Source organism: Ornithorhynchus anatinus, chromosome 8, assembly GCF_004115215.2.
Source record: "Ornithorhynchus anatinus isolate Pmale09 chromosome 8, mOrnAna1.pri.v4, whole genome shotgun sequence".
Classification (NCBI taxonomy): domain Eukaryota; kingdom Metazoa; phylum Chordata; class Mammalia; order Monotremata; family Ornithorhynchidae; genus Ornithorhynchus; species Ornithorhynchus anatinus.
In genome coordinates this window covers 69,995,229-70,017,547 of record NC_041735.1, presented here as the reverse complement: position 1 = coordinate 70,017,547, position 22,319 = coordinate 69,995,229, and the positions used below count along the sequence as shown (strand labels likewise).

General features: G+C 54.3%; 1 protein-coding gene and 1 pseudogene across 1 annotated transcript; one reads left to right on the top strand and one right to left on the bottom strand.

Annotated features, from left to right (window-relative positions):
• The first annotated feature begins 507 nt into the window (after positions 1 to 507).
• Positions 508 to 626, top strand: LOC114813911 (annotated as a pseudogene).
• Positions 627 to 1,863: 1,237 nt separating this feature from the next.
• HEPACAM2 (HEPACAM family member 2) lies at positions 1,864 to 18,870 on the bottom strand. Its single transcript, XM_029070938.1, has 9 exons — positions 18,765 to 18,870; positions 11,515 to 11,889; positions 9,757 to 10,041; positions 5,032 to 5,349; positions 4,680 to 4,805; positions 3,741 to 3,765; positions 3,586 to 3,623; positions 3,044 to 3,117; positions 1,864 to 2,246 (listed from the first exon to the last, which is right to left on the bottom strand). Exons 1-9 carry the CDS (start codon positions 18,847 to 18,849, stop codon positions 2,124 to 2,126), a joined length of 1,449 nt encoding a protein of 482 aa, XP_028926771.1. The 5' UTR covers positions 18,850 to 18,870; the 3' UTR covers positions 1,864 to 2,123.
• Positions 18,871 to 22,319: the final 3,449 nt, after the last annotated feature.

Here is a 22,319-nt window from a genome sequence, read left to right as displayed (position 1 = left end):
GGAGGGAGAACCCGTATTTTGCCCCCATTTTACAGATGAGGAAACTGAGGTCCAAAGAAGTTAAGTAGCTTGTCCAGGGTCACATGGCAGACAAGCGACAGACACGGGATTAGAACCCAGGTTCTCAGCCTCCCAGTCCCGTGCTCTTTCCAATAGGCCACACTGTTTAATAATCACTATGATAATTGGCAGGGGAGAGGAGGTGCACGGACAATTCTGCGCCCTCGGAGCCGGGGATTTCCCTACTCCCAGGCCGTTTCCGCCTGAGGCGTCCGAAAGGCTCTTTTGTTGACGGCAGCAGGCACGACAGCAGGTGCAACTCGGGTTGGGGGGCAGGAGAGGAGTAGCCCTGAGCCTGGGGGAACGGAGGGGAGGTGATGAGGGGGAGAGTTTCCATGGAGATGGGTCCCGGAGCTGCTATCGTAGGTGCTGGGGTCCCCACTGGGCTTTCCTCTCAGCCCAAGAGCCTCCTCAGGGACCATCAACACTGTGAGGGTCCTGGGGGTCGCCGAAGGCCAAACCAACCTGGACTCACCCGATCTCATCTGATCTCAGAAGCTAAGCAGAGTCGGGACTGGCTAGTACTTGGATGGGAGATCGCCTGGGAATACCGGGGGTCGTAGGCTTTCTCCCCCTCTAGACTGTAAGCTCGTTGTGGGCAGGGAATATGTCTGTTATATTGCTTTGTTGGACTCTCCCAAGTACTTAATACAATACTCTGCACACGGTAAGCTCTCAATAAATACTATTGACTGACTGATCGACTGATGATGATGATGGTAATTGTTAAGCACCTACTATGTTCCAGGCACTGTAATAATAATAATAATAATGTTGGTATTTGTTAAGCGCTTACTATGTGCAGAGCACTGTTCTAAGCGCTGGGGTAGGTACAGAGTAATCAGGTTGTCCCACGTGAGGCTCACAGTTAATCCCCATTTTACAAATGAGGTAACTGAGGCACAGAGAAGGTAATAATAATAATAATAATGTTGGTATTTGTTAAGCGCTTACTGTGTGCCGAACACTGTTCTAAGCTCTGGGTTAGACACAAGGGAATCAGGTTGTCCCACGTGGGGCTCACAGTCTTAATCCCCATTTTACAGATGAGGGAACTGAGGCACAGAGAAGTTAAGTGACTTGCCCACAGTCACACAGCTGACAAGTGACACAGTCCAGGTCCCATGTGGGGCTCACAGTCCTGACTGACTCTGGGGGCTGGGGAGGTCTCAGGGGAGCCCCCTTCTAGACTCTAAGCTCATTGTGGGCAGGGAATGTGTCTATCCATTGTTGTACTTTCCCAAGCACTTAGTAAAGTGCTCTGCACACAGTAAATGCTCAATAAATGATTAAATAACTGAATGAATGAACTGGGTGTGGTCTGGAGGTTCCTGGAGATGCATGGAGGGGGCACTGGCTCTCCTAGGAGAGAGAAGACAGCCCTGGCATCGGGGGCATCGTGCCACCATGGGCACCATGATGCCAGAGACCAACTCTCAAACAATGGAACTGCTCCTGTGTGTCTGGGAGACTGAGGCACTGGGCAGTGTGGTATGAGAGGGAACCAGACCTGGCAGGGCTACAAGGCCAGGGTGGTCACCAGCTTTCTGGATGCCGAACTGGCACTGTACGAGACAAGGACTTTCTCCAGAACACACTCCTCCCTCGCACTCCACCCCAGCTTGCCCTCTTTGCACCTCCAGCGCTCGACTCCTAGCCATCCTCAAAATCGGGTCTGTTCCTGTCTCCCTGCCTGATCTTCCCCAACATGACTGACCTCCTTCTTCAGACAGGCTTCCCTGATCGACACGCCCCCCCCCCCCTTTGCCATCACTCGTCCCTCCCCACGCCTACATTTCCATCTCTCACCAGCAGCGTTTATTGGGTCCCCAAGCTGGTACCCAAGCAGAAACCAAATTCAATATTCAGCACCCCTGGGGCAGGGTTCAGCACACACAGTAAGCGTTCAGTACAGTTCAGTGCATGCAAGAGTTCTCCAGGACAGGGGTCTGCATGCTGTAGGTGCTAGTGCAGCTCTAAGCAAACGGTAATTCTCCAGGACACGGCTCTGGTTACAGTAGGCACTCAGTAGAGCGCCTTGCGCTCCCGGAGCCTGATGCCCATCAGGCCAAGTCCCAACGGTTGGGCTGAGGCGGCGTGGGGAGGCGCTGGATGACTTCGTAGATCGTAGTGGGCAACTCTGACCCACAGGCACGGTCTGAGCCAGGCAGGGACCTGGCCGTCACCTGGAGACCAGAGCAAAGAGACAAAAGTCGGTCTGCAGGCAAACGATGTCGTCTCCTTCTGTCAATCTCCCTGTGGATGTGTTGCAAGGGGATGGGCACAGGGTGTGGGGATGGATGTGGTGTGGGAACAGATGAGGGTTACGGGAGGGCCCCGGGCATCCATCGGGATAGATGCGGGGCATAGGGATGGACATGGGGCATGAGGATGGACGTGGCATGGGAACCGATGGGGCGTGTGGGGATAGAAGTGAGGCACAGGGATGGACACGGGACAACGAGGATGGATGCCAGGCATGGGAATGGATGCGGCATGGGAATGGATGAGGGGCGTCGGGATGGATGCAGAGCCCCAGGACGGACATGGGGCACGGGGATGGATGCAGTGAGGGTACGGGTGAGGGTTGTGTGGACGGGCACAGGGCGACGGGATAAATTTGGGGTGTGGGCACGGACACAGGGCACGGATATGGATGTGGTATGGGGACGGGTATGGGGCATGGGGATGGATGTGGTGAAGGAATGGATGAGGGTTGTGGGGATGGGCACAGGGCATCGGGATAGATGTGGGCCATAGGGACAGCCCCGGGGAATGGGGGTGGTTGTGGTGAGGGTATGGATGTGGGTTGTGGGGACGGGTACAGGTCACCGGGATGGACGGACATAGGCAATGGGGAAAGATATGGCATGGGAACGAATGCGGGGTGTGAGGAAGGACGTGGGGCGTGGGAACGGATGCGGGTCATGGGGATAATGGGTAACCCTGTCGGGGTAGTAGTTACAACCCTTCAGGGCCCCACCCTGAGCACTCCAGGGGCGTCAGGGAAGGCCACGAACTCGTAGATTCCGAAGTCGTCCAGCGCGTCCTCGTGGCCTGGGGGAGACAGCGGGTCTGGGGTGAAGCTCACGGGCACCAGGCCCGTCCCCAAACCTTCACCCCAACGAATTCCCCGTGTGACGAACGTCTCCTTCGCACGCTTCTCCGGACCAGACGCTGGGGTAGCCCGCACGGGGCTCATGACCTAACACGGAGGCAGAGTGGGGAGCTGGAAATGGAGGCCTAGAAAGGATAAAGGGCTTGCCCAGCGTCACACAGAGCTGGATAGAGCAGCTTGGAGCAGGGCTGGGATGACCCCACCCGGAACCGACCGTAACCTAAACCACGTCCCCCACTGCTTTGACACCATAATCTGTCTGGGCCCACGGGGCCTCAGGTCTGGACGCCGGCCCTGGGGCTACAGGTGACTGGGGATGCCCTTCCTGACCACCCTGAGTGTCCGCCCTTAGCCCTGGCGCTCACTGTGCCATGCCTATGTTCCCTTGGCCCTCCATGACCCAGTACCTGAGCGGGTCTGGGCTTTTCTGTACTCCGCTTCTGGCCTAAGGGAGACAAGCAGGCAGACGGACAGACAGACGGACAGACATCTTGGTCAGTCTGGAACAGGGAATGGTTTTGAGGGGAAGACTGAGAGTGGAAAATTGGGTCGGTTGAGTTACCTCCTTTCCAGCGTCCGCCGAATCGCTGAAACCAGAAGGGGAAAGAGAGAAAGTCTATCAATCAAGGGTGTTTATTAAGCTCTTATTCTGTACAGCGTACTCTGCTAAGTTACTTTCCGATGGCCCTTATCCTCCCCCACTCTTTTTTTTAATGACATTTTTAAAGCCTTTACTATGCGTCAGTCACTGTACTAAGCAATGGGGTAGATACAATGTAATCGGGTTGGGCATAGTCCCTGTCCCACAAAATAACAATAAAAATCATAATGAAGGTATTTGTTAAGCACTTACTATGTGCCAGACACTGTTCTAAGCCCTGGGATGGATAACAAGCCAATCGGGTGGGACACAGTCCCCGTCCCACGTGGGGCTCACAGTCTCGATCCCCACTGTACAGATGAGGTAACTGAGGCACAGAGAAGTGAAGTGACTTGCCTAAGGTCACATAGCTGAAAAGTGGCAGAGCCGGGATTAGAATTTAGGTCCTCTGACTCCCAGGCCTGGGTTTTTTCCACTAGGCCATGCAGCGTGGCCTGAGAATCAGAAGGTCATGGGTTCTAATCCCGGTTCCGCCACTTGTCCGCTGTGTGACTTCTCTGTGCCTCAGTTACCTCATCTATAAAATGGGGATTAAGGCTCTGAGCCCCACGTGGGACAGGGACTGTGTCCAACCCAATTCGTTTGTAACCACCCCGGCGCTTAATATAGTGCCTGGCACTTAGTAAGCACTTAACAAATACCATTATTATTATTATTATTGTTCTGAGAAAAATAAGCAGACCTCAGAAAGACCTCCCCCAACTCCTGGTATAACCATCTCTCTCCCTCTCCACCAGGAAAGGATCATATCCAGTCCCCTCCAACATAATCATCCTTTCCCCAGGAAAGAACTCCCTTATGAACTCCCCCGCCATTGGAAAGAGATCCCCAGGAACCCACCTTTGTGAGGCTGGAATTTCCTCCAGAGGAAGAGCAGGCCCACGGATAGGACCAGAAACAAGGAGATCCCGGAGATGACCGCCAAGGAAGACAGTGACTTTCCTGCCTGCCGCAGCTTCTCCACACCTGCAGGGAAGAGGAGCGGGGCCACGGGCTTCTTGGGTTCGGCAGGGCCGTGGTTTTCTGGGCCCTTGGTCCTTGGAGCTCTTGGTGCTCGGGGCCCTTGATGCCCACAGCTGTGTCTAACCGGTCGAGGTCCTCCCATAGCAGCGTCTACATGGGGTGAAGCCTCCCCCCGTCCATGTCGTCCCGCAGAGGATCTCCGCGGGCAGAGGGACCGGCTGGGACTCACCCACGGCCGTGACGATGACGGTGAACCTCGTCTCGCTGTGCCGGCCGGTCACGTTGTTGTAGGCGCGGCACATGTAGTCCAGGGCCCGCCCGGCCCAGTGGTGGTCATCCGAGGCCTCGGCCCCCGGGGCCACGTGAAGGCGGGGCCCGTGCTGGATCAGCGTGGTGGTGTTCGCGGTCCTCAGCACCCAGGAGTATGCGTTCGGGGGGTTGGAGTCGGCCGAGCAGTGGAACAGGACGGCTTCCCCCGGGCCCACGGTGAACACCGCGCCCGCTCTCAGCCCCTTGTCCGAGCTGACCCGCGGGCTGGACGGCCCGTCTGTACCCGTGCGGGGCCGGGACCCAGGACGGGGTTACACGGACCGCCCCTCTTCCCCAAGGCCTGCCCGGTCTCCCCCATCCTTTGGGTCCACCTCCATCCTGCTTCCCTTTCAACCCCCCCACTGCCCATCCCTCCTCCCCTCTCCATCCTCCTCTCCCCCTGCTTCCCTTCCATCCTCCTCCCACTGCCCACCCCTTCTCCCATCTCCATGCATTTCCCCACTGCCCACCAGGCCTCCTCTTGCCCATCTTCCCTCCATCTTCCTCCTCACTGCCCTCTCCTCCCCTCTCCTCTTCTCCTAGATACTCCTCTGTCCTCCCCACCCAGAGTCCTCCCCTCCTCCTCTCTGCCCTCCTATCCTTCCCACTACATACCCCTTCTTCCCTCCTCTCCTCCCTGCTTCCCTTCTATCCTTCTCCCCAGTGCCCTCCCCTCCATGTCATTTACCCTTCTCCCATGGTTCCTCCTCCCCGCCATCTTCACCTCCTCCCCACTGTGTACCCTTCCTCCCCTGGGATTCCTCCATCCTCCCCACTACCCTGCCCTCCCTTAATGCTTTCCCTCCCCCTTGCTGCACCAGAAGCAACAGGCTTATGCTACATTGTAGGTGTTACACAGGCCAGGGCTGCTAAATAACATAATGAAGTAATGTCACACGGAGCCTTTTGTGGATACCCACAGAACCCAGAGTATGTTCTGAGGTGGAAACGACCCCAGACCCCATCCTTGGCTCCCAGAGGCCCCTGCCGGGTCCCGGTGAACGTAGATGCCACCTCCGAGCCACAGCACTCAGCGGCAGGAGCAGGGGTGGGGGGAGGCTGGCACTAGAAACAAAGACAGTGAACCTTCCTTAACAGGGGGTAGAACAGAACGGGGGGAAGACGCTGGACCTGTCCCCTAGGGAAAAGCTGGATCAGCGGTCGGCCTGAAGTGGACTCTTCTTCACGGCCACCAATCTGGCCGGATTCCGCCAACTGGGGAGGCAGTGGGGACTTGGGGCGGAAGCTTAAGATTGTTGATCAACTCCGGGCCGAGGACAGCTGAGGGCCGACGTGGTTTTGGGAGGGAATCAGGGAAGGCTTCCTGGAGGTCTGTTTCTAGGGCTATTCAAATGAAGGAAGAGAACTTGGAGGAGCTGGAGATTTGGGGCGTGATCTGGAGGGAGACGGTGAGCTGGAGATCGGTGGGAGGTGAGTTCCAGGCCTGGAGAATGCCGAGGAGAGGCCCTGGCAGTGGAGCAGCCTGCCCGGAGGAGGAGGGCTCGGGCCTCGGGGGTCTGGAGAAGCGGTGAAGACTGGGGAGAGCCTGTGTGATGCCTACAAAGTAGCATATGCGCGTTGCGTCTGGGGCAGCAAGGGAGAGGCGAGGCATTAAGAGGTGGCAGGGTGGAGGGGAGGAGGGGAGGACCCTGAGGAGGAAGGATGGACATTCATTCATTCATTTAATCGTATTTACTGAGTGCTTACTGTGTGCACAGCACCGTACTAAGTGTTTGGAAAGTACAAGACAGCATTAAAAAAACAACAATCCCTGCCCACAAGGGGTGGACAGAGGGGAGGAGGTGAAAACAGCAAGGAGAGGGAGCTCTCCGTCTCCAGAGCTCCCGTTTGCCGAATGATTGTAAAATCATAAACTCCAGCCCCGGGGATGGGACCCCTGGGTCCCCGCCACTCCCGCCCGGCCCTCATGAAGAATTCATGGGCGCACGGAAAACCTTCCTCCAGCTTCTGCCGCCCCTGGGCTCCGAGCAGATGGCTGCGGGTGCTGGGAGGGAAGGGTGGACTGATGGATAGAGGAAGGGACGGACAGACAGAGGGATGGACGGAGGGAGGGAGAGGAGGATGGACACACGGATGGACAGACAGATGGAGGTTGGGCCTGGTCTGTCCCTTGCCCCCGGAGCCCACGTTGGCGTCGTTATTGGCATCCAGGAGCGGGAAAAGTGGGGTGTCATCCACGCCCGCGGGGGAGGGGGTGGAAAGGGGAGGACTGGGTCGGGCCCCCCCCACCGTGTCTGACCCTCAGAGATCCTCAGAGACCCTCAGAGACCCTCAGAGACCGTGCCCACTGCAGGCCGCTGCCCTCCTTCCTCCCTCCCTTCCCCCTTCTCCCCTTTTCTTCTCTCCTCCTCCCCCAACTCCTCTGCACACGGTGGGCGCTCAGTACAGTGTTCTGCATACCGTAAGCACCCAGGACAGCAATCTGCACACGGTGGGCACTCAATACAGTAGTCTCCACAAAGAGAGTGCTCAGTACAGTTCTTTGCACACAGTGGGTGCTTAGTAATAATAATAATGATTATGGTATTTGTTAAGCGCTTGCTATGTGCCAAGCACTGTTCTAAGCACTGAGGTAGATGCAAGGTAATCAGGTTGTTCCACTTGGGGCTCACAGTCTTAATCCCCGTTTTACAGATGAGGAGACTGAGGCACAGAGAAGTGAAGTGGCTTGCCCAAGGTCAAACGGCAGACAAGTGGTGGAGTGGGGATTAGAACCCACATCCTCCGACTCCCAAGCCCGGGTTCTTTCCACTATGCCATGCTGCTTCTAAGAGCACAGTGTGCTCTGCATACTGTGAGTGCCCAGGACAGCATCTGCACGCTCTGGGCACTCAGTACAGTAATCTCCACACAATATAGGAGAAGCAGCGTGGCTCAGTGGAAAGAGCCCGGGCTTGGGAGTCAGAGGTCTTGGGTTCGAATCCCAGATCTGCCACTTGTCAGCTGTGTGACTATGGGCAAATCACTTCACTTCTCTGTGCCTCAGTTCCCTCATCTGTAAAATGGGGATTAAGACTGTGAGCCTCATGTGGGACAACCTGATGACCCTGTATCTACCCCAGTACTTGGAACAGTGCTCTGCACGTAGTAAGCGCTTAACAAATATCAACATGATTAATACAGTGCTCAGAACAGCTCTCTGTACACAGTGGGTGCTCAGTACCGTGCTCTGCTCACTGTGAGCGCTCAGTACACGCTCTTCCCGGTGGGCACTCAGTACAGCGCTCTCCACACAGTGGGCAACAGCAGAGTCCTCCGCCCACAGTGGGCGCTCAGAACCCTCCCCTGATGCGTGGATCTCCGGATGGATGGAGTGGGGGTGGAAGAGAAGGCCAGTCCCAGCCCTGCACACTCCCCACCCCTCCCCTTTGGGGGACCCCTCAAGCCTCTAATAATAATAATAATAATATTAATAATGTTGGTATTTGTTAAGCGCTTACTATGTGCAGAGCACTGTTCTAAGTGCTGGGGGAGATACAGGGTCGGTCATCAGGTTGTTCTCTAGGAAGCAGGAGCATGGCGTAATGGGTAGAGCCCGGGCCTGGGAGTCAGAAGGTCACGGGTTCTAATTCCGCCTCCGGCACTTGTCTGCTGTATGACCTCGGGCAAATCACTTAACTTCTCTGTGCCTCAGTTACCTCATCTGTAAAATGGGGATTGAGGCTGTGAGCCCCACGTGGGACAAGGGACTGTGTCCAATCCCATTTGCTTGTATCCATCTCGGCGTTTAGTACAGTGGCTGGCACATAGTAAGCGCTTAATAAATACTGTTATTATTATTATTATTATTATTATTAAGCTCAACCACATTCTGGGATCCGGTCCTGGTGTGGCCGTGTAGAAGCCCCGGGGTCCCCGGCAACCCCCGCGTCAGGATGGAATGAGATCGTGTGCCTTCCCCTCCCCTCAGCACTGTGTTCATTTGTATGTATTATTTATTACCCTATTTCTTTTGTTAATGAGGTGTATATCCCCTTGATTCTATTTATCTTGATGATGTTGTCTTGTTTTGTTTTGTTCTGTTTCGCTTTGCTGTCTCCACCCTTTAGACTGGGAGCCCGTTATTGGGCAGGGATGGTCTCTATCTGTTTCTGAATTCATTCATTCATTCAATAGTATTTATTGAGCGCTTACTATGTGCAGAGCACTGTACTAAGCGCTTGGAATGGATAAATCGGTAACAGATAGGGACGGTCCCTGCCCTTTGACGGGCTTACGGTCTAATCGTACATTCCAAGCGCTTAATACAGTGGTCTGCACGTGGTAAGCGCTCAATAACTCCTGTTGAATGAATGAATGAATGAGCAGGGGTCAGGTCCAGGAATGTCTGAGATTCGACCCCAAAGGACCCCCTCCCAACCGGATCTGGCCGAGGTCCCTCCCCTCCATCCCTGAAGCCCCTCCTCCTGTCCCTGAGACCCCCTCCCCTGTCGAGACTCCTCCCCTCCACTCTTGAGACCCCCCCCCCCCTTCCTGCTGTTGAGACTCCTTCCTAGTGCTTAGGCCCCTCCTCCCAGCTGCTGGGGCCCCTCCCCTCTCCTGCTGGTCACCCCCCACTCCCACCCAAGCGCCCCCCCCCAACGGCTGGCAGCCTGCTGATTGCCCCCACCCCCCGGCCACTCACAGTAGATGGTGGGCACGACGGGCTCGCTTTCCGCCACGCTGACCGGATTGCTGGCCTGGCAGCTGTAGTTGCCCACGTGGGCTCTGTCCACAGGGGCGAGGACCAGAGAGGCGTTGTCGGCCGAGAACGCGTGGCCGAGGTCGGGGGGCACCGGCTGCCCGTTCCTCAGCCAGCGGAAGGCCACCCGCGTGCCCTCGGCCACCGCGCACGTCAGCGTCAGGTTCCCCACGCGCTCCACGGCCCCCGAGGCGGGCAGCGTCTGCACGGCCGGCTTGCTGACCGGTCCTGCGCCGGAAACAGAGATGTGAGGCCAGCGGCCCGGTGCTTGGGTTTATGGTCCGGCGGGGTTCAGGACCCCACTGAGATGGGGACAGAGGGGAGGCCTCGGGGCCTGGGTCACCAGAGCCCGGGTTCTAGTCCCGGCTCGGCCCCTGGCCTGCTGGGTGACCTCGGGAGTTTCCCTCATTCCCTCTGGGCCTCGGTTTCCTCTTCTGTAAAATGAGGAGATGACCCCTCTCTCCTTTCCTCTTAGATTGTGAGCCCTGGGTCGGTCACGGACTGTGTCTGGTTTATTTATGCCTCAGCACAGGCCTTGGAGCACAGTAAATGCGTAATAAATGCTATAAGGAAAATAACAATACAGAGGGCCCGATACAGGACTCTGCACACCGTAGGTGCTCGATAGAGTGCTCCGTACACAGCAGGTACCCAGTACAGTGCACTGGACGGAGTAGGTGCCTCGTACAGTGCTCACCTCCCAGAGGGCGCTCATCAAATGTTGTGATAACGATGAGAAATTGGTCTCCCAAGTGACTACTTCCCGTTTGATCATTTCGGGACTGTGTGGATCCCGGGGCCAGGGGGGTGGGCTGGCTATGAAACATCCTGCTTTGGCTCCCCAAGTTTTGGACCGATCAGCAACCCGTCTGTCTCTTCCTCCAAGGAGAAGTGGGAGGCTGTCAGAGCTGAGGCTGTAAGCTTGTTGTGGGCAGGGAACATGTCTACCAACTCGGCTGTACTGTAGTCTCCCAAGCGCTTAGTAATGATGATGATGATGATGTTATCTGTTAAGTGCTTACTAGGTGCCAGGCACTGTACTAAGCTCAGGGGCAGATACAAGCAAATCAAGCTGGACATAGTTCCCGTCCCATGTGGGGCTCCCCGTCTCAATCTCCGTTTTACAGACGAGATAACCGAGGCACAGAGAATAATAATAATAATAATAATAATAATGATGATGGTATTCGTTAAGCACTTACTATGTGCCAAGCACCGTTCTAAGAGCTGAGCGGGGTGGGGAGGGGATACAAGGTAATCAGGTTGTCCCCCTTGGGGTTCATACTCTTAATCCCCATTTTACGGATGAGGGAACTGAGGCGCAGAGAAGTTAAGTGACTTGCCCGAAGTCACACAGCTGACAAGTGCTGGAGTCGGGATTAGAACCCTTGACCTCTGACTCCCAAGCCCATGCTCTTTCCACTGAGCCACGCTGCTTCCAGGCCCATGCTCTAACCACTATTCCATGCTGCTTCTCTAGTACAGTGCTCTGCACACCTTAAGCGCTCAATACATATGCATGATTGTGTCCCGATGTCCACTGGCCTCCCTCAGGCTGTCCACCAGCATCTCCTCCCCCAAGACGCCCAGACAAGCTAAGCTCTCCTGGGTCCCTTCCTGCTCTTCCCCCTTTCTCCCCCCCTCCCCAGCTCCCTCCCCCACCCCATCCCCGCAGCCCTCACCCTGGATCCGATCACTCACGGTCAACGGTCACTCGGATCTTCCAACTCGCCGACAACGTGTGGCTCCCCTGGGCGCTGCCCCGGGCGCTGACCTTGACATTAACCTTGACGATGTAGGTGCCCTCGTCGCTCAGGTGGAGCGGGCGGATGAGCAGCGAGGCGTTGGGGGGTGCCATAGAGAACCGGTGCTGGTACTCCAGGTCTGGCATCACCGACCCGTTTGCTGAACCCAGTAGGTACTCTGGGGGGCCCCGGGCCCCCTCAAAGAGCCAGATGACCTGGATCTCGGAAGCCGGCGGGTGGAAGTGGTAGCCCACGGGCAGATGGAGGGCTTGTCCCTCCGTGCCGCGGATGGCGTGAGACGGCACCGTCACGGTCAGCCCCGAACACGTGCCTGAAACCGGAGGGAGACGGGGGTGTCCTGGGCCGTAGGAGGGGAGGCTGGGGGAGACAGAGGCCCACGCGGCTCCCAGATCCCTCTCTTCTCCGGCCCCCCAAAATCTGTTTCCTAGGATATCCCGGATTCCCGGTTTGAAAGCTCCGAACCCTCCACCGACCTGACGGCCTCACTCGACGTCTAACCACTCGAGGCCTAACCAGTAATGTAAAAAAACGAAAACCAGATACAAGGGCATAAATTGATCAATGCCCAATTGATCAGCAGAGAATTCCATGAGGGCCGAGGTGGCAGAGGGGGAGGCATTCATTCATTCAATAGTATTTATTGAGCGCTTACTGTGTGCAGAGCACTGTACTAAGCGCTTGGAATGGACAATCGGTAACAGATGGAGACGGTCCCTGCCCTTTGATGGGCTCACGGTCTAATCGGGGGAGACGGACAGACAAAACAATAGCAATAAATAGAATCAAGGGGATGAACATCTCATTAAAACAATAGCAAATAAATAGAATCAAGGTGATGTACATCTCATCAGCAAAATATATAGGGTATCTATACAGTTGAGCGGAGGAGTGCAGTGCCGAGGGGAGGGGAAGGGAGAGGGGGAGGAGCAGAGGGAAAGGGGGGAAAAGAGGGCTTAGCTGAGGAGAGGTGAAGGGGGGCTAGAGGGGGAGCAGAGGGAGCAGAGGGAGAAGGGGAGCTCAGTCTGAGAAGGCCTCTTGGAGGAGGTGAGCTTTAAGTAGGGTTTTGAAGAGGGGAAGAGAATGAGTTTGGCGGAGGTGAGGAGGGAGGGCGTTCCGGGAGGGATGACCAGGCTGAGGTGGTGATGGATGAGGGAAGACCTTCTGGAGGTGGTGTCTGAGTGGTCTGACAGGACAAGGGAAGTATCAATCAGGGAAGGCATCCTGGAGGAGGTGGTCGAGGAGGTGGCCACGACCCTGGAGGTGGGGATCCATCAGAGAAGACCTCCTGAGCAAGGTGGCTTTTTAAGAGGCTCTGAAGGAGGGCGTATTTGGGTTTGGGAGATTTGGGTGGAGGGAGGGAGGGAGCACCAGGTCGGTGGATGGTGTGAACCATGAGAGGGAGTGGGGAGAGCTCAGAGGGAGGCTCGGCTAAGAGGTCTGTTTGGGTAGGACATGTGTTGGGGTGAGGAGAGAACAACTGACAGCAGAAAGCAGCTCAGAGGGAGGAGGCCCGTGGAAGGGCCTGAAGCCTGGGGGCAGGTTTCTGCATTGTGTATTTGTCTTTTGTCTCAAGCTGTTTTAGGGTTTTATTGTTTCACTGCTCCCAATATGTCTGTCTCCGATCCTCTTCCACACCTCTATTCATAGCGGGCAGAGTCTAGTTCCCAACCGGACACTCTTTCGCGGTGTATAGAACAGGGTTCTCCACACTGTAAGCACTAAACAGATACTATAATGACTACAGCTATTTAATTGGAGAGGCAGTGGAGAGTCGCCGGAGACTTCTGAGGAGGAGACTGCCAGCTCCTTATGGCTGTTCTAATAATAATAATAACAACGTTGGTATTTGTTAAGCGCTTACTACCTGCAGAGCACTGTTCTAAGAGCTGGGGTAGACACAGGGGAATCAGGTTGTCCCACGTGGGGCTCACAGTCTTAATCCCATTTTACAGACGAGGTAACTGAGGCACAGAGAAGTTGTGACTTGCCCACAGTCACGCAGCTGACAAGTGGCAGAGCCGGGATTCGAACCCATGACCTCTGACTCCAAAGCCCGGGCTCTTTCCACTGAGCCACTCTGCATCTCGTCACCTGGTTGTCTCCCAGGGCATAATAATAATAGTGGTATTTGCTAAGCGCTTACTATCCGTCAAGCACTGTACTAAAAGCTAGGGTAGATACAAGATCATTAGGTCCCACATGGAGCTTATAGTCTAAGTAGAAGGGACAACAGGAATTTAATCTCCATTTTGCCGATGTGGTAACCGAGGCACAGAAAAGTGAAGTGATTTGCCCAAGGTCATACAGCAGACAAGTGGCAGAACTGGGATTAGAACCCAGGTCCTCTGACTCTTAGGGTTGGGCTCTTTCCACTAGGCCATGCTGCTTCTCGCAAAGACCCCAGGGAGCCTCCTCTTTTCCAGTGAGAGGTTCCCTTCTGCTGGAGGAGTTGGGAGGGTGGAGGCACGAGGGCGAGGGAAGTCAGAGCAGTGGACCTTGACTTCTGTAGCTTCGTGTCTGTTGTTTTTTTCCCTGTGGTGCTTGTTACAGTACCCCAGGCACTGTACTAAACCCTGGGGTGGATACAAGATAATCAGGTTGGACACAGTCCATGTCCCACATGGGGCTCACTGTCTTTAATCCCCATTTTAGAGATGAGGGAACTGAGGCCCAGAGAAGCGAAATGACTTACCAAGATCACATGGCAGACACGTGGCAGAGCCGGGATTAGAAGGATTAGAACCCAGGTCCTTCTGACTCCCAGGCTGGCACTCTCTCCACTAGGCCAGGCTCTCTCCAGGTTGCCAGGTCATATGCTGGAGCGCCAAAAAGCCAACCGCCCACTGACCTGCTGCTGTTGAGGACTACCAAGGGGCCACCTCAAGGACCCCCAGATGAAGCCGGGGGTGGTCCCCAAGCAGTTTTCTGCCCATCGTGCCCCTTCCGCTCCCTGCCGACTGACAAATTCATCAGAGTGAAACAGGGTTGGTCCAGCCTCCACCCAACCGCTCCACCGAGGTCCATCCTGGACCTGTCAGTGCTCCGAGAGGACAGGGTCAGTTACCACGGTCTTCTCCACACCGGCTCTCCTCCCTATTCCTCACGGGGTTACGATGGTCTGTGTCAGCTAGCATTTGACCCTTCCTGAATCTTGTGGGGGTTGGGAAGAGCTGGGGGTAGGGGGTACTGGTTGAAACGGATCCAGAATTCCCCGGAATGGCTCTGTAACCTGTCCTACTAATAACAGTAATAGTTGTGGTATTCGATAAGTGCTTACTATGTGCCAAGCCCTGGGGTAGATACAAGGTAATTAGGATGGATACTATCCCTGTCCCATATAATGCTCACAGCTAATATCCTGGGCCAGGGGTATGGACCAGGGAGCTCGTTGGGCTGTACTTATCCCCGTCCGGTCCTGAGGAGCACAGAGAGGGCTGGTTAGCTCAGTAGCTCCGCCGCGGGAAGGCTATCTGAAGGGGAATTATTGGGACCTATGGCCTTCGGCTGATTGATCGAAGCCCAGAGCGTTGTTCGGTTGTTCCTACGGAAACGTGCAACCCTGCCCCCGTGCCAGCCTCTGGCTCTTGTGCCCTGAGAGGCAGTCGCGGTCTGACGAGGCTCCGGACCACCAGCCTTTTCCAGGGTTCCTGGGCCTTGAGGGCAACTTCCTGGGTGGGCCGGAGTTCCCAGGAACCCCGAGGGACCACCCCAGAGCACCCGCCCCGGGCGATGAGAAGTGTCGCGGACTCGCTCTGTGTTCGCAGACGGTAGGGTGGTTGGGCAGAGCCCGGGTATTTATCAGAAACAAGGGCTGGCCCAGCCAGTTTGGAGGTATTGAATGTAAACAGCCCTCCGAGAGGAGGCCTGGGGGCGGGGGGGAAGCTGCGTTGCCACTCTCCCCTGCCCGGCTATCGGCCAGCACAACACGGCCACTGTTGACTGCACACTAACAGGCTGAGGTCACGACATTCCGGGCTCTCCTTGTCCTGAGAAAAACTGGTGGGATCCCCAGTCCGGGTCCCAGTAGCGGGATCTGGGCCCGGCCGGGCTGGGGGAGCCATCCCACCGTCGGTGGTTGGCCTGGTGGTCCCACTCACTGCTCGCCTCTACGTGAGCTTCCCACACAATTTTCAGGAAGACTCAAACCACCTGGAAAGTTGAACAAAATTTCTGGGGCAACGGCAACCTCTCAGACGAGGTTTCTGGGCCAGCACAGGTGCCAGAGAAGCAGCGTGGCTCAGGGGAAAGAGCACGGGCTTTGGAGTCCGAGGTCATGGGTTCGAATCCCGGCTCGGCCACTTGTCAGCTGTGTGACTGTGGCAAGTCACTTCACTTCTCTGTGCCTCAGTTACCTCATCTGTAAACTGGGGATTAAGACTGTGAGCCCCACGTGGGACAACCAGATTCCCATGTGTCTACCCCAGCACTTAGAACAGTGCTCTGCATATAGTAAGTGCTTAATAAATACCAACATTTTTTTTTTCCTTTCCAGAAGAACTTGCTCCAGAGACCTCCCCTAGCAGCCTCTAAATCCAGGGCAGACCCCGAGGAGGCAGAAGACACTTCCTTACACAGAGACAAGGCCTCATGAACTTTTCCCTGGAGTCTGACAGACAGGATCCACAGGGACAAAAGTTCTAGAATCAATAGGAATGAAATCATTTCATCAAACACACTTTCTCTCTCTCTCACACACACACTCTCTCTTTCTCTCTCTCCCTCCCCACTGATGGCTTTCAAAACTGAAACCTGCCCCCCAAGAACCCAACACTTGCTGGGGCCATTGCATGGCAGAGTGGAAAGAAATTCACTCCAAGCTTCACCTGAGTGGTTGGATTCACAAGAAACAGCGTGGCTCAGTGGAAAGAGCCCGGGTTTGGGAGTCAGAGGTCATGGGTTCGAAACCCGGCTCTGCCACTTGTCAGCTGTGTGACTGTGGGCAAGTCACTTCACTTCTCTGTGCCTCAGTTCCCTCATCTGTCAAATGGGGATGAACTGTGAGCCTCACGTGGGACAACCTGATTACCCTGTATCTCCCCCAGCGCTTAGAACAGAGCTCCGCACAGAGTAAGCGCTTAACAAATACCAACATTTATTTTTATTTATTTTACCTTTGGTCCTTAAACCCACGTGAAATGCCTTACTCCACATCAAGAAAAGTCCAGCCCCGACCCCAGTCTGCCTTCTGAAACTGGCTGCTGTCGCCAGCTACGGGAACGGCACTGTTGAGGAAAGACAGGAAGAACCAATCCTCTCCTCCCTCGTGAGAACTCCCCATTTGCTCAAAAATGCCCACCGGATGAACAGGGATCTGATGGCTCCCCTCACCACCCACAACCAACAGATCCCTGGATCAGCCCGGCTCACAGCAGGGAATATCTGGCCAGCCAGTGGGAAGGAAGAGGTTGGGGCTAAGCTGACTTGAACATGGGAAGCAGTGTGGCCTAGTGGGCAGCGTGGCTCAGTGGAAAGAGCCTCGGCTTCGGAGTCAGAGGTCATGGGTTCGACTCCCAGCTCTGCCACTTGTCAGCTGTGTGACTGTGGGCAATCACTTCACTTCTCTGTGCCTCAGTTACCTCCTCTGTAAAATGGGGATTAACTGTGAGCCTCACGTGGGACAACCTGACTACCCTGTATCTCCCCCAGCGCTTAGAACAGTGCTCTGCACGTAGTAAGCGCTTAATAAATACCAACGTTATTATTATAGAGCCCGGGCCTGGGAATCGAAGGACCTGGGCTCTAATCCTGGCTCTGCCGCTTGTCTGCTGTGAGACCTTAGGTGAGTCAAATCACATCTTTGTGCCTCAGGTTTCTCATCTGCAAAATGGGCATTCAATACCTGTTCTCCATCCTACTTGGATTGTGAGCCCCATGTGGAACCTGATTTATCTTGCCTCTACCCCACAGCTTAGTATGGTGCTTGGTACGCGATGAGCGCTTAACAGAAGAAGTTGAGAAGCAGCATGGCTCAGTGGAAGGAGCACGGATTTGGGAGTCAGAGGTCATGGGTTCTAATCCCGGCTCCGCCACTTGTCAGCTGTGTCTTTGGGCAAGTGACTTAACTTCTCTGTGCTTCAGTTCCCTCACCTGTAAATTGGGGATTAAGACTGTGAGCCCACGTGGGACAAGCTGATTACCCTGCGTCTACCCCAGTACTTAGAACAGTTCTTGGCACATAGTAAGCGTTTAACACATACCATTATTATTATTAATAAATGCAACGATTATTGCTAGACCACAGTCATTTCTGGACCCAGATGAATTTGTCCAGGAAGAACACGAAGTCCACCTACAAGGCTGAGCGCATAGTTGACCCTTAACAAATACCGTGTAGCTCTCCTAGTCCAATTCACCCGTAGCTTTCCCCGTCCAGTCCCTACCATGGTTCTCCCTGTCTTATCCCACCGTAGCTCTTCCTCTCTAATAATTGTGGTACTTGTTAAGCGCTTAGAATAGTGTCAAGAACTGTACTAAGCAAGGAGAACACGCAAGGTAATAGGTCGGACATAGATCCAATGCACCCGGGGGCTCAGGGTCGAGGAGGGAGTCTAGTACTGTTTAGGAGGGAGTCTAGTATATCAAGGCTCTCCCTGTCCAGGCCTTCTGTGACTCTCCTTGTCCGAAGCTGCTGGGGCTCCTTCTGTCAAGTCTTCCCGGTGGACACAAAGCTCACGGTGGGCAGGGAATGAGTCTACCAACTCCGTTATTTTGTACTTTCCCAAGTGCTTAGTACAGTGCTCCGCACAGAGTAAGCGTTCAATAAATATGATCGGTAGATTGACTGTCCAGTACCGCCGTGGTTGGCTTTCTTTGTCCAATATTTCCTGCCAGGGTTCTCCTGTCCAATGCTGCCATATAGTTCTTGCGATCCACTTGGGCCACAGCTCTCCCTGTTCAAGGGGAGCGGGGGGAACTGGCCCAAAGTGAGAGGAGGTACTAAACCTTTCAAGTGCTCAGTAAGGTGCTCTGCACAGACTAAGTGCTCAGTAAATACCCTGGATCGATTGACTGAAGACTCCATAACCCGGATCCCGCCTCTCCCGGCAAGCAGGCCCTGCTCTGAGGAAAGGTTGTGGCTCCGTGTCTGGTCCCAAGGGGTGTCCTTGGAAGGGGGCAGGCTGGGGGTGGTGCTTCCCCACTCCCATTCACCCCAGGGGCGGACGCGTCCCGGACAAGGAGCCTTACCCAGGAGCAGAAAACAGATGGCGAGCTGGAAGACCCCACCTCGGGGGCCAGAGGACTCCATGGGCCCCATCCCGGGCTTGGCCATCCCGGGCGGGTCCGGTCATCCGCCCCGGCTCCCTGGAGATTCTGTTCTTGCCCCAGCAGCTGCTCCTGTATTTGCCAGGGAAATCAGCAGTGAGGTAACAGACCCTGGCAGGCCCCCGCCCCAGCCAGCCTTCCCTCCCCTCCTCTGCCTCTGTGGGATTTGAATACAGTGTGTGTTTGTGTGTGTGTGTGTATACACAAAGGCGGCAGGGAGGAGGAGGGAACACCTGTGAAATCAGCAAGCCACATCTTCCTCCCTGCCAAGCTCCTGATCTTTCCTGGGCTGACCACCTGGCCGGGTGGTCAGGTGGTTAGAGAAAGGGGCAGGGGACCCCTGCCCAGTGTTCCTGCAGCCTCTCTCGGGGAATGCACATGCACGCGTGTGCGCTCGGACTCTAAGTGGTGGGGATGGATTTTCTTCAAGTAGCTAAATGATAATAATAATAATGATAGTAATAATAATATTGGTTAAGCACCTACTGCACACCAAGAACTGTGCTGAGCGCTGGAGTAGATACAAGATGATCTGAACGAAGTCCCTGGCCACTTGAGGCTCACAGACTAAGGAGAAGGAAATAGGATTTAATCCCCATTTTACAGATTAGGAAACGGAGGTACAGAGAAGTTAAGTGACTTGCCCAAGGCCACCTGGCAGATAATGATAATAATAATGGTGGTCTTTGTTAAGCGCTTACCAGGTGCAGAGCTCTGTTCTAAGCACTGGGGGGATACAGGGTCATCAGGTTGTCCCACGTGGGGCTCACAGTCTTCATCCCCATTTTACAGATGAGGGAACTGAGGCCCAGAGGAGTGAAGGGACGCCCACGGTCACACAGCTGTCAAGTGGCAGAGCCGGGATAATAATAATAATAATGTTGGTATCTGTTAAGCGCTTACTATGTGCAGAGCGCTGTTCTAAGCTCTGGAGTAGATACAGGGTAATCAGGTTGTCCCACGTGAGGCTCACAGTTAATCCCCATTTTACAGATGAGGTAACTGAGGCACAGAGAAGTTAAGTGACTTGCCCAAAGTCACACAGCTGACGAGTGGCTGAGCCGGGATTCGAACGTATGACCTCTGACTCCCAAGCCCGGGCTCTTCCCACTAGGCTAAGTGATAAAGAAAGTCCTTTGTAAATGTTCATCAATCCCTCAGTCAGTGGTATTTCTTGAGTGCTTACTTTGTGCAGGGCACTGTACTAAACTCTTGGGATCAGTTAACCAATTGATCATATTTATTGAGCACTTACTGTCTACAGAGCACTGTACTAAGCATCTGGGAGAGTACAGCACCACAGTGAAAGGCCCATTCCCTGCCCATAACAAGTTAACAGTCTAGAGGTGGAGACGGACATTAATCTAACTAAACAAAATACGAACACATAGGTAAGTGTTGTGGGGCTGTGGGGCGGTGAAGAAGAAAGGGAGCAAGTCAGGGTGATGCAGAAGGGAGTGGGAAAAGAGGAAATGAGGGTTTAATCAGGGAAGGCCTCTTGGAGGAGATGTGCCTTCAATAAGGCTGGCTCAGTGGAAAGAGCCCGAGCTTTGGAGTCAGAGGTCATGGGTTCGAATCCCAGCTCAGCCACTTGTCAGCCGTGCGACTTTGGGCAAATCACTTAACTTCTCGGTGCCTCAGTTACCTCACCTGTAAAATGGGGATTAAGACTGTGAGCCCCACATGGGACAACCTGATTCCCCTGTGTCTATCCCAGCGCTTAGAACAGCGCTCGGCACATAGTAAGCGCTTAACAAATACCAACGTTATTACTATTACTTCACTTCTCTGTGCCTCAGTTACCTCATCTGTAAAATGGGGATTAACTGTGAGCCTCACGCGGGACAACCCGATTACCCTGTAATCTACCCCAGCGCTTAGAACGGTGCTCTGCGCATAGTAAGCGCTTAATAAATACCAACATTATTAAGAGGGGGAGAGTCACTGTCAGGTGGATATGGAAAGGAAGGGTGTTCCAGGTCAGGGCAGGACTTGGGTGAGGGATTGGCGGTGAGATAGAGGAGATCCAGGAACAGTCAGTAAACTGGCATTAGAGGAGCAAAGGAGTGGGCCGGGCTGGAATAGGAAAGTAAACCCGTCAAAGGGCAGGGACTGTCTCTATCTGTTGCCGATTTGTCCATTCCAAGCGCTTAGTCCAGTGCTCTGCACATAGTAAGCGCTCAATAAATACTACTGAATGAACGAGCGAGGTGAGGTAGGTGATTGAGTGCTTTAAAGCCGATGGTACGGAGTTTCCGTTTGATGCGGAGGTGGGTGGGCAACCACCGGAGGCTCTCGAGGAGTGGGGAGACGTGGACTGAACGTTTTTGAAGAAAAATGAGGCGGGCGGCAGAGTGAAGTATGGACGGGAGACGGGAGGGACGGGAGGCAGAGAAGTCAGTGAGGAGCCTGACGGAATGATCGAGGCAGGGTAGGATAAATACCTGGATGAACACGGTAGCAGTTTGGATGGAGAAGAAAGGGCGGATTTTAGCGATGTTGTGAAGGTTGAACTGACAGGATGTGGTGATTCGGTGACGCTTAGTACAGTGCTCTGCACATAGTAAGCGCTCAATACATACTATTGAATGGAATAGTCGGTAAACGTGATCCCTGCTCTCAAGGAACTTAGCAATCAAAGGGAGAGATCTTCATACCCCATTGCTTCCTCCTACCTGTTATTCATTTTAATATCTGTCTCTCCAGCTAGACTGTAAGCTCCTTGACAATAGAGAATGTATCTTCTAATACTATTGTGACCCTGGGCAAGTCATTTAACTTGAACCTCAGTTTCCTCATCTGTAAAATGTAAAAAGATTGATCGGGTCTTGATAACTGGAAGCAGTGTGGTTCGATGGAAAGAGCCCGGGCTTGGGAGTCAGAGGTCACGGGTTCTAATCCCCGCTCTTCCACTTGTCAGCTGTGTGACTTTGGGCAAGTCACTTAACTTCTCTGGGCCTCAGTTACCTCATCTGGAAAATGGGGATTAAGACTGTGAGGCCCCACATGGGACAACCTGATAACCCTGTATCCCCCCCAGCGCTTAGTACAGTGCTTTGCACATAGTAAGCGCTTAACAAATGCCATCATTATTATAACAGGTTGGATCTTAGACTGTGAGCCCGTTACTGGACAGGGATGGTCTCTATCTGTTGCTGAATTGTACATGCCATGTGCTTAGTACAGTGCTCTGCACATAATAAGCGCTCAATAAATACTATCGAATGAATCCGGTCCCGCGGCAACAGGGGATTCACAGGCTACTCCTTGCTTAGTATCTACTCCTTGCTTAATACATTGCTTGGCACCACTGTAAGCACTTAACAAGTAACACAATTTTTAGTAGGAACTCAGTAAATACTATTGATTATTACCGTTTCCTGAGTGCTTACAATGTGCAAAGCGTTGTACTAGGTGCTGGCGTGAGTTCACCTCTTCAGTTTATCTATTTTCCCACAGAAACTGTGAGATGCAGCA

Bases quoted from the DNA above. Each gene is read 5' to 3' on its own strand.
- HEPACAM2 (XM_029070938.1), bottom strand. From the start codon at position 18,849: ATGGCCAAGCCCGGGATGGGGCCCATGGAGTCCTCTGGCCCCCGAGGT. The intron at 11,890-18,764 runs GTAAGGCTCCTT...CTCCGGTTTCAG, and splicing joins CATCTGTTTTCTGCTCCTGG to GCACGTGTTCGGGGCTGACC. The intron at 3,766-4,679 runs GTGGGTTCCTGG...TTCTGGTTTCAG, and splicing joins GAAATTCCAGCCTCACAAAG to CGATTCGGCGGACGCTGGAA.